At 41.4% G+C, this 12,056-nt stretch overlaps 1 protein-coding gene across 2 annotated transcripts in view; it reads right to left on the reverse strand.

Annotated features, from left to right (window-relative positions):
- LOC307018560 (uncharacterized protein) overlaps positions 1-12,056 on the reverse strand; it is a 102,773-nt gene that overhangs the window by 24,925 nt on the left and 65,792 nt on the right. The window contains exons 10-12 of one of the 2 annotated variants that reach the window (XM_079648843.1): positions 6,347-6,460; positions 3,681-3,737; positions 3,242-3,310 (exon numbers count right to left, since the gene is read on the reverse strand). The exons of the other annotated variant lie outside the window; for it this stretch is intronic. Coding sequence (XP_079504969.1) covers positions 3,300-3,310; positions 3,681-3,737; positions 6,347-6,460 — 182 coding nt within the window. The 3' untranslated portion in view covers positions 3,242-3,299. The remainder of the gene's footprint in view (positions 1-3,241; positions 3,311-3,680; positions 3,738-6,346; positions 6,461-12,056) is intronic. 2 annotated transcript variants of the gene reach the window in all.

Here is a 12,056-nt window from a genome sequence, read left to right on the forward strand (position 1 = left end):
TGTGGTGAAAAACCTGTACTCTGACTTTCTTTTAAGAACTGATACTGGCGCTTCTTATTGCACTTAAACCAGTAACTGTTCTCAGATACATCAAACTGCAAGCCGGAAAAGAAAATGAAGTCAAGCCCGACCACTGCAGGGAAAGCAAGACTGGAAGCAGGCAGGACGACACAAGGTAATGTAACTGTTTGTGTCTTTAATGTGAGGTCCATATCGCTCCATCCTAAAGGCTGTCTCGCTTCGCCATCTGCCAAGTACAAGGGTCCCCTTGTCCAGGCTTTGAGCACATCTTGCTGTCCTTTAATTCCTTTCCATATGTTTTCGTTTACCAGGGTGTAAGATGAACCGGTGTCAAGAATTGCAGTTCCCATCCATGGACCAATGTGCAATGGAACCATCAACTGACAGGGAAGAGTGCCCCCTGCTGGTATTGAAGAAGAGTTGGCAGGAGTAGTTGGTCCTAGGAAACCAAGTGTAGCACGGCCATCATGGGGATTTTTTGGTTGTTGATATGGGGTTTTCTGAGAAGTAGCCCTGTTAGAGTTCCAGTGCGGGCAGGAATCAGGGGCATGACTTCCCTTACAGCGCCAACAGAACACCTGGGGGGGTCGGTTGTGATTAGGTTGGCTTGGTCGGACAGGGTTTTCTCTGTTAGGAGGCATAGTAGCAGATTTAGAGGCAACATGCTGAGGTGTTTTACTTAGCAAATTCTTTCTTTGTTCATATTGCATCTGGTTCTCCCGGTCCTTCTCCAGTTGCTGACCAAGGCGGACAAGTCCATCGACAGAGGTGACTCTGCTACTTCTCAGCTGACTTGCCAGTTGGGGATTGATGTTTTTCAAAATCAACTTTATGATCTCCTCTTCATCAATATTTGGTTTCCAGCGCTTGCATAATGACTGGTACATGTTGGCAAAGTCTCTGACGCTTTCACCCTCTCCCTGAACTCTATTGCGCACTCTTTCTGCCAGTTCATCCTCATAGTCTTCTGACAGGAAGGCAGCACGGAACTGGTCATGGAATTCTCTCCAAGTGTGAATTTTATGGCGGCCAACATCCCACCAATCTCTTGCAGTCCCGTGAAGCACATTACGCAGGGTGGCAATAAGCTCCTCATCCGTGAGCGGATCTAGAGCCAGGAAATCATCACACCTTTCCAGATATTGGAGAGGGTCAGGTGTATCATTCAGTTTCCCAAATGATGGAAATTGAAGTTTAACAGGACTCTTTCCCATGAACCTGCTTTTTACTTCCTCATGAATGGTAGACCCCGCAGGTGACCCAAAATTGTCCTCTGACAGTCCAGGCTGTACGTTGGATTGTAATCTGGGGCGGTTTGGAATGGGCAGGGGCTTATCTTCCTGTAAAACCACAGGGTGGGTTTGAACACTCACATGGCCAAAGGTGGTACTAACTTTGGCTGCCGTCATTTCTACTGACAATGTATCTATAGTTTTCTTGCATTTGGAAAGCTCCTCATGTAGGTTAGTTATGGTAACAGACATTGAGGTGAGAGCAGAACAAAGATCCTTGAGCAGGTCAGTATGATAGTAATTTAACCACCAGCCAATGGATGCATTGAGCTGTGTTTGCAGATATTCAAACTGCTTATCCATATGTTTGACAACTTCTTGTTGTTTTTCATGAAACAGGCATGTAAGGGCTTTGTTTACTTGTTCATTATGAGTTGTGATTTTGTTTGTCATTTGTTCCATGTTATCCTTTAGCTCCTGGCGATAGTGATGTTGTTCTTCAATCATTTTCTGAAGCTGCTGTTGAATCCTAGAGCCAGAATTATTTACCTCTAAGGCAGAAGTTACAGGTTGAGGTCCTCCATTTCCATTGATGTCGTCTTTTACAGCAGTTTGAGGAGTTAAGGGATTAGTCAACTCTGAGAATCCAGTGAGCTCCATGTCCAACAGTGAATATGTTGTGGGAGGAGACTCATGAGAAGATTATGTATTTGATGTAGGGGACACCACCAATTCTCCTCCCATTTCCTGCAACAAGGATTCTGAATAAGCACCCATTTTGTTGTCCTTTGTTCTCTTTTTCCCAAAAATAAAAATAAACAAGGTGTATAGGTCAACTAGCCACAGGGGTGGGTTTCTTTATTTAGTTATTTTCTTTTATCTTTGTCATTCAACGATATTTCATTTTCGGTCCCATCTGGGGTGCCATTTTTTATGTGACAGTTTACTTATGTAGGTTCTTTGGGGTGCCAGTCAGGTCTCTCTCCTGACGTTTGAGATTTGGCTAGTCAGTCAGTTTGAGTGAGTCTGCACAAAGGTGTATACATCTCACTGCAAACACCCAACATTGAATGACATTAGAAAATATAAGAAAGGACACAACTCAAAATTATAATCACAAATAGCAAGTGTATTTTTGAATACCCCACAAACAATCAAACAATTAGTCTTCCCACAGTTCAATGTTAAATCCAAAACGTTCCACTTTGGGTTTTCTTCAAAATAAAAAAAACACTCAATTTACCATGGGAGAATGTCAGTCATTTTTAGCAATCCAGTCGGTTTTGAAAATCCAGTCCTGGTTTTTAAGGTGGTTGGGAGATGACCGGCTCCTTTCAGTTTTGTAAACAATAATCCGGGAAGTGAAGCGACAGAAGGGTATGATGACGGTGGACGGTGGATCAGACAACGGTAACACGGACTTTAAACGACCTAACTACTGGTCTCTAAACAGATGAGCGTGTTGCTCCATCGATCCCTCTTGCTGCACACACCTTTCCCTTCCTGCTCCGTCTAACTAAATAGGGGGAAAAGGAAATGGAGGCGCCAACCAACAGCGAATCCCTGGCTGGGTGGGCGTTACCGTGAGTGACTACCGGTCACATAAAACCCTGGTTGTTACAATGTGTGCAGCAGCCATCAGCATATCTCATCCAAGGAAGAAAGCTGATGAGCACAGTAGGACTGTAATGTTAACCATATTACAAGTTGGCATCCTCATTTTGTTTCATGAATGCCATTGTAGCGCTGCTCCTCTGTTCCAAATACGACTTCTACTAACTCTTACTCTGAGCATTTATCTTTTCATGGTGCAGCAAATAACAGTCTACAAACTATGGCTTAAATAATATAGAGACACATATGTTTCAGTTTCTGGAATTGTACTAATCTTTCACAGCATTAAGAAAAGTACAATACTGTCACAGGCCCGTATTGTTTCCCTCTACAGCCCGACACAGAAAGTGATTGTGATATGAAGTACAACTTGCCATTATGGTTGGTGGGGAGGAAGGAGGATCTCTGTCGGGCTCAGGGTTAGAAGCTTCTTCACAGTGAGCCTGAAATTGTAACACAAAAAAAAAGACACTGTTGTCACCTTGGTAGTGGTTTGATCTGACTTGTGTGCTGCAAAGGTTTAATAGTTATGGAGGTGTGCACATGCTGGATGAAGGCAATGATATCATGTCTAGTCATGTCAACAGGTTGTAAATCATCTGTCCTTACAAGGACTGCTGTCCCTACAAGACACCCTGTGGCCAGAAGGCCTTTATCTTTCTGTGTAGTATGACATTTAACCCGTTTCAATTTGACCCAACGTATGGGGAAACGGAGCCCCTTACCAAGACGATAGTCCTGGTAAAACAGCTTCAATCTATACCAGTCAGCGACACGCAACAATGTGTGGAAAAACAATACATTGAAACTTACCATCTTGTCCCCTGATGTGTTTGGAGTTGTACGAAGTTCGGTCCCACCACATACTTCCTGTAAATAAGTGAAAGACAGGCACGACTTTAAAACATTATTGACTCATTTTGTATTAAATCAGGTGAAATTCAGAAAATAATGTTAACAGTACCATTTTTTTTGCTGAAATAAACCAAATCTGCTTAATTGAACTCAGTGGTAGTACCATGAAGAGCAATGCAACACTTTTCCCCTGTCAGTTAAGCAATGTCCTAAAGAGAACAGAACCTCACTATTGAGCACCAGGGCCAAGCAGGATCCCCATACTTGTATGTTATCTCTTCGTCTGGGAATATTTCCTTTACAGCAAATAGGTACAAGTGTGGGGAATTTATTTTAATTGTGAAGCAGTCAGTTTATATGTTTGGCAGCACTGTTGAGCATTTTAAAAATGTATTTTCATGCCCCCGTGCAAGGCTTAGTCTTTCTATCTTTATAGCCACTGGTGTAAAGTAACTAAGTTCATAAACTCAAGTACTATACTTGGGTACAATTTTGAGCTACTTGTATTTTACTTAATTATTTCAATGTTTTGCTACTGTGTACTTCTACTCCTCTACAGTTCAGAGGTACATGGTGTACTTTTACTCCACTACATGTATGTAATACCTTTAGTTACTTTACAGATGTGGATGAATGATGTGAAATATAATCAAGTGTTAAATCAGACTTAAGTTCCACGTGGAGTAAATCCACAAGCTACCCTGCAGTATACAAAGTCATTCAAACTAGCTGCACCTTTACCAGCTTTGAGAACACTTTCATGATCAATCATTATAAAACATATCATATATATTATTCTGAAATGGACCAATCTGCACAATGACTACTTTTACTGTCGCTACTTTCACTATATTTTGATGATAATACTTTTCTACTTTTACTTGAGGAACATTTTGAATGCAGTACTTTTAATGTAACAGAGTATTCCTACACTCTAGTACTTCTACTTTTACTCAAGTAAAAGACCTGAGTACTTCTACTTTTAGTCAAGTACATTATCTGAGTACTTCTACTTTTACTCAAGTACAAGAGCTGAGTTCTTCTACTTTTACTCAAGTACATTATCTGAGTACTTCTACTTTTACTCAAGTACAAGAGCTGAGTACTCCTACTTTTAATCAAGTACAAGATCTGAGTACTTCTATTTTTACTCAAGTACAAGATCTGACAGCGCAGATATACTTTTACTTGAGGAACATTTTGAATGCAGGACATTTACTGTAACAGCGTATTCCTTAATTGTTGTATTGGTGCATACATGAGGATATGGTAAACGTTCTTCAGCAAAGCTAAGACATCTGTTTGAGCAGCCACTTTAGTATGATGATTAATGATCTATCGATTAGATGAGAGGGGCACACATTTACATATTTCATATCCTGAAAACGTACATTGTTGAAAATACGTGAGGCTGATGACCTAAGAGCAATGGCTAAAAGGTCCGGGTCATATTGATGAAACAATGCTATACGGTCTTTGATACTACATACTGTATGAGACAGGGCCGTGGGAAGTAGGGGTGCTCAGGGTGCTGCAGCACCCCCTGGTGGCGGACAGGGGATCTGCACTTCCACAAGATTAAATACAAATATAATACACATTTCTTTTATTTTCAGCCTTGATGTAACAACATTCATAATTAAGTGAAGATATCACCCTTTTCACCCCGGTTACATTTTCCATTTGCCCTGTACGATGGGCGCTGTAAGTGATGAAAGTGGGGGATGTTGGCTTATCAGGCGCCCGCAGCCCACAGCCAGCGTGAGAGAGAGATAGATAGATAGAGAGAGGGGGTGGACCGGTACTGTCGGGGATTGTTGTTGCGCTAACGGATATAAGAAGCTGTTTCAATAATGTGGAGGGAGAGCTCTCTTGTCAGACTGAGAGGTTCAGTGAGGTAAAGGAGTGTTTAGATAGTTCACTTTAGTCTAAGTTGTCTCAGTGGGTCTCAAACGTTTTGATGACAATTTATGTAAACAAATATTTCCAAGGCATTCCTTTACAATTATTAGGATAAATAAAAACAGGTTTGAAATCATTCCAATGTATACTATAGGACAGTAAACCAAAAATATTGTTTAAAACTGGAGAGATTTAAAAATATGCATAAATAAATAAATGTTAAGTGGTAAAATAAGATATAAATGAACCACAAAAATAAAACAAGTTAGCCTACATTTATTTGTTATTGGCTATGGTAGTTTATCGGTCATGTTCACATACTTATTTGCAAACCGATCTTTTTCACATGGGTGTTTTAGAGTTGTACCTCCTAGATCAGTCTCTAGTAATTGGGCGCTCAAAGTGCACCAGACTGAAGCATTTTACTTTAAAATGTTAAAAAAAATCTTCCCCCCAAGAGGATGTAAAGTCCACCCCCCCCCACCCAATGAAAACATGTTCATGCAATACTAAATACATTTGGAGCCTTTTTATATAAGCTGTCCACCATATCAATACGTTTCTCTGTTTGTAGTGTATTGGTCTTTTGTAGAGGTTTTTCATTGCCAGCTAAAATCTTGCCTAGTGCAGCAAATTGGTCAAAACCGGCCCTGGTGTCATCCCCACAGCACCCCCCATTTGAAACATGTTCCCACGGCTATGGTATGAGATGAATGGCTTACCTTTAAATGTGTTAATGAACCTGGCCTCTAGGAAGGGTTTGTCTCTGCCCAGAATGATATGCTCTATTGCATCCTGTTCAGCAGTCTTTCTCCAGCTCCTTTGCATCATCCTTGCTAAAAAATAAAACAGAGAACAGGCTAAGTTTAATGTACATGGTTAACAATAACATATCTTGGGGGGAAAAAGATGCATTAGAAAAAAGAGGGGTACAATATGAGGCATGATAGACTGTTCTATTAAAGATGGTAGTTCATTAATAAGAATGCACAACATTTTTAAAGTCCCGGAACGTCGTCCTGGTGTGCTCCGACGGCAGTGCACCTACAGTCACCAGCTACGTCTGCATGTAGGTGCATGAAACCTACAGGTGCATGAAACGCTGCACGTTTCATTTGCAAAACACGGTAGTCTGCTCCTCCATGCATGTACAGATCATGCACTGAGGAGCCGCTCCGTTGTAACCGCATGACGGCTGCCCGCTGCACGGATGTGAGAGCTACACAGTAACACACAGCACACATCTGTCTTAGCAGCATTTTAAAGACGATTATTTATTCAAAAAGTAACAGGCCAGTAGTATAACTAGTAATCAACACACATGAGTGGGCATAAATAGTCAGCCTTTTAATATCACATTGCATTTAATTCAGTTGTAAAGCGGAAGCCATTACCATGTGGTTGATGCTAAGCTAAACTGTGCTAACTGACAGCAGAGCTAAAGGTTAATGTAACGTCTCCAGTCAAATGCAGTGTCTTGGTAGGATTAACTTACTAAATAACTAACTAACTAACTTCATCCTATTACTTTTTAAAACACACGAAAAGCGATGGGGAGCATGCCCCGTGGCGTACACTGAGCCGGACAAACAAAGTAATAAACGAACAGCTGCAGTTTTGATGCTAGGTTGTAGCTGGTGTTAAATATGTTCGTTATTCTCGCGTCCAGGAGAGAAGCTTTAAAATGAGACTAAATGGAGTCTCTGAGAAGATTCAAATGGAATACTTTAATTAAAAAAGGCGCGGTAGTGTTACAGACAGAATATTGTTCAGGCAGAAAACAGCTGTGATCCGGCTCTCCTGAGCAAGAGAAGAGAGCGAGTCCCTCGTCCGGTACTGTTATATATTTCCTCTGCTGGCTCCTCCCCGCCAGCCGGCTCGCCTCGTCTCTAATGTCCGTTGTTGCATTTAAACAGAGGATTGGTACTTTTCACATTCAATATATGCTTAACACGCCTTTTCTCTAGTAATGGCAAAATGAAGCTTTGAATGAAGCGTCGAACCACTTGGACAATTGTGTCGGAAATAGGTTCATTTCTCGAAGCTTCAGTTACAGCGCCCTCTCCTGGCGAAGTGCAAGGCTGCAGTGGGTTTAACGTATCTTTGCCTTGAAAAATATTCGAGACACACACACACACTAAGACTGAATATCATGTTCTATTTGCAATTAAAGATTGATAATAGTGTGTATTGGGTTATTGAGAAGAGACTAGAGAGTGCTTGAAATTTTTTTGGGCGAAGAGGGCATTTTATCAGTTATTAAAGTATTAAAGTTGAAAAGCAATGATTAAAAGTTTAGCTATTCCGAGCTTTGAACCGGCTGCGCGGAGGATATCCTTGCATCCTGTCCGCCGGCTCTATCCACTGGGCTATCAATTCCTTAGACCATCAAAGTGTTTTTATATTACTAATTGTCTTTTTGTTCACAACTTCCCCACATTTCGAAGTGTTTCACGAGCCAGAACGACCTATTTTTCTTCCTGGCTTGCTCTATAATGATCCAATTCAAATGCAATGCAAACTACGACAACAACCCACACATTGCGCATTTTTTAGAGCGGTTATAAAGTGTTGAAGCGCTCAAATTTGAAACTGTTTCAACCTGTCACCTGTCAGAATCGAGACGAGGCAGTGCATTGAATCACCTGATTGGACGGCGAACCAGTGAGTTGATTCATTCAGGAAATGAAGCAGTTGCTGGTTCGGACGTCACATGTCACGTGATTTGAAGCAGTTGCTGCTTCGGACGTCACATGTCACGTGATTTGAAGCAAGCTTCGAAGCACTGCTTCTATGGAATAGAGAACCGCAGTGACGCGTCGTAAAACCCGGAAGTAAGTTAGCATTTTTAGCACTTCCGGTTCCTTCCTTAAAAAGCAATGCATTTTTTCCATAGGGTTTTGGAAAATAGCTCGAAATAAGGTCTGTGGTTGACACACATTTAAGAGGTAAATCACGTTTTGTTCTACGACGTTAAATACATCAGCAGTGACCCCACTGGGGATTTTTGAAGAATTTACGTGTCTGAAAAACGATGGTTGTTACCGAATGGCTGAATAGGACTACAGAAATTGTCGAGGCCGTTGTACGTCATTACGCCGAACACGTAAACACTCCCGCTAAATTTGTTTTCCCCTGTGTTTTGCTTGAAAGCAAGTACCTTCATATCTTTAGTATCTGTATATCTATATCTGACCATTAGAATCTGTATTTTTGAAATTGTCGTTTTTAACACCGTAGTTTTAAAAATTATAGAATAATTAATTACCAGTGTTTTCCAATTTTACTCGGCAGTTCGTTTCGTTGGCTAACGTTAGCTAAAGCTAGCGCTACTAGTTAGCTACGCAATGGTTTGTGTTGCTTTGCTCCGGGTTGAAGCCACAGGTCTTCGCATGGAACGTGCTTGTTCTATCGTTTCCCGGCCAATGTTTTCCAAAGGAGAGTCTGGATTCGTGCCATGAGGTAAGCTGACGTTACATTTTTGTCCATGTCACGGTGAAATGTAAATAATGGGTAGTGACTGTATCGCCGTTATAGAGATGGCGCTGCTGAAAAGACCGCAACATAAGTAAAGATAATGAATACATCATTTTAAAACCTGTGTGGCTTATATGATAAGTCTTATTATAACAAGCAGCATAACGTTTCACCATGTAACTAAAGATTGTAGCCAGGGAAATCAGTTTGACATATTGAACTAATAACAAATCACCTCTGGCTGGCAGAGAACTCTCTGCTCCATAGCTTCTCTTGGACGTAAAATCACATGTACATTTTACATTTGTATTCAATTTAATATTCCATCCCTCACATACTTTTGTATATATAATAACTTATATTTTGTTTTTCTTGTTATGCTGCTGCAACACAAACATTTCCCAAATTGGGATCAATACAGTAATATCTTATCTTAATTAATTAAGAAATATAACTATTATAATTATTGTAGCAGCTGACACCTATTTTCAATATGGATTAATCTACCATGTATTTCTTTAGTTCAATTTTCATCTATAAAAATGTCAAAATAGTGAAAATGTTCACGAGACTTATCAAAGTGCAAGGTTATATCTTTAGATGTTTTGTTTTAGCCTATGTACTGTATGTCTTAATGCTCTTACAGTATATGTGACGGTGTGACTTCCATGAAACTAATATTTTATATCTACCCAACAGACGAGCTGACAGGAAACCTAACACTCTAACAACCACAACATTGCAAAGGCGAGTAAATGTAAATTGAAAACAATTCACAATTTTTTTTTTCTTCTTCCTTGCAGTGAGGTGAAGCTGACCTTGCACTTGGTGCCAGTAAGGATGTTCCTCACGCAGGCTGAATGTTTCTCCTTCCTTACTGACACGGAAGCCCTTGATTTGCAATACTTCACTAATTGTCATTTCCCTGGCTCCGTAGGGACACTTTACCTCCAGCACAGCGGAAGACCCTACCAGACCATCTGGAGATGCCCCCAACACTCCTGATAGGGAGAGCCACAAATCTGACTCATGGACCTGCATCTGAGTTGCAGTGGTGAATGCCCTGACGCCCTCACATTCATTCATAGTCCCCCACTGTACAGACAAAACACCATCAAGGGCCTGTTGTTGCCCTAGCACCCTGGCAATAAAGGCAGCAGTCACATGCTTTGACCTCAGGACAGCTCCAAAGTTGCTGGTAGTCAACCTTCCTTTCCTGAACAAATGCCAGTTTGGGTTGGTTCGCTGACCAGTGGTAGCCACCTGAATTGCCCTCTGTTGCTCTTCAGACAATGCCATGCTTTCCACAATTGCCTCAGGTTCCGGATGCCCAACAGATTTGATAATTTCAGGAACAGTAAGTGTTTCCAAGCTGTAGTGTTCCTCTTCTGGCTCGGGGGAGAGAAGCCAAGAAATTCCTGAGAACCTGCCCCCGAGTCTATCCCTCAGCCAGTCACGATCTTCGGAGGTGGGCTCTCTTGTCAGCGGGTTAAATTAGTTATTGGTTTCAACAGTCACATTAAAACAGTTACTAAATCAGCTTACTATCACCTAAAGAACATATCTGGGATTAAAAGACTAATGTCACAGCAGGATTTGGAAAAACGTGTCCATGCTTTTATCTTCAGTAGACTGGACTACTGCAATGGTGTCTTCACAGGTCTCACTAAAAAATCTATTAGAAAGCTGCAGCTGATTCAGAACAACGCTGCTCGAGTCCTCACTAACACTAAGAAAGTGGATCACATCACTCCTGTTCTGAAGTCTTTACACTGGTTCCTCACTGACACTAAGAAAGTGGATCAGATCGCTCCAGTTCTGAAGTCTTTACACTAGCTTCCTGTGTGTCAAAGAATAGATTTCAAAATACTGCTGCTGTTTATAAAGCACTGAATGGTTTAGGCCAAAAATGCATTTCTGACCCCCTGCTAAATGATGAACCATCCAGATCTCTCAGGCCTTCAGGGACTGGTCAGCTTTCTGTCCCCTGTTGGGGCAGAATCTCTGCTCCGCGCCGTTCCTATATGAGCGGGTTCTCAAAAGAAGGAAAAATTCAAAGCAGCCAGGATAAGGGTGAAACAATAATCTGCTTTAATGGTGCAAACATACAAATACATCACCGAATCACGAAGCACTCTGCAGAGTAGTCCGGGCTCAGGTTCTACCACCGTGTGAGACACGTCTCAGGAACGGCCAGTCAGAAACAAGAGCGCCGATCTTCAAAATGATCACAACATTTATACACAGAGTTCACTTCTGAGCTAGCTAGACAGTGAGTTGGCAGTATACCATTGGTCGGTTTCACTTCTGGGCGGGACCCCAAGTAGTAAGTCCACAGTTGTTGATTCCATGTTGCTTCTGTGTGTGTGTGTGTGTGTGTGTGTGTGTGTGTGTGTGTGTGTTTCTGTCCCTCTGCCCTTAGGCAGATCCCCCAATCAATGATTTGGAGTCATGACAGAGGACTCTTTGACAGGAAACATACTCATTCCCCCTAAACATCTTCAACACATACAAACATCCTATCATGTATCTTTAACATAAGTTAATTGTTCTTATCGCTTAATGGCTTCCCTGAACTTCCCCTCACCCCAAAGTCAGCTTACTAGGAATGAATACATTTTATTGATAAGCTCAAAAGGACCTTTATCTCATTTACTGCTGGGTGACCCAAGTCTCAAGGCCTCTTTTGGGGTCTGTAGGAGATAAATCATTAATTCTACAAGGCTTCAACTGTCTTGTATCTGAGGCACATCTCCCTTTCGGCTAATCAATACGGGTGTTAGCAATTAGTAGAGGAAGCTAGAGACTCAGGGCCCCTTCCTTGCTGGGAACTGCAAAGCAGATGTCAAAGGTCATAAAACCACCCTTTTGACTACACATGAAAAGTGGAAGAAAAGACTATTGCTTTAATTTATTATTACTAAGTAGTGGGACATTGTTTCAGGAATATATGAA

The sequence above is a fragment of the Notothenia rossii genome (assembly GCF_949606895.1).
Source record: "Notothenia rossii genome assembly, chromosome: 9".
Lineage (NCBI taxonomy): Eukaryota > Metazoa > Chordata > Actinopteri > Perciformes > Nototheniidae > Notothenia > Notothenia rossii.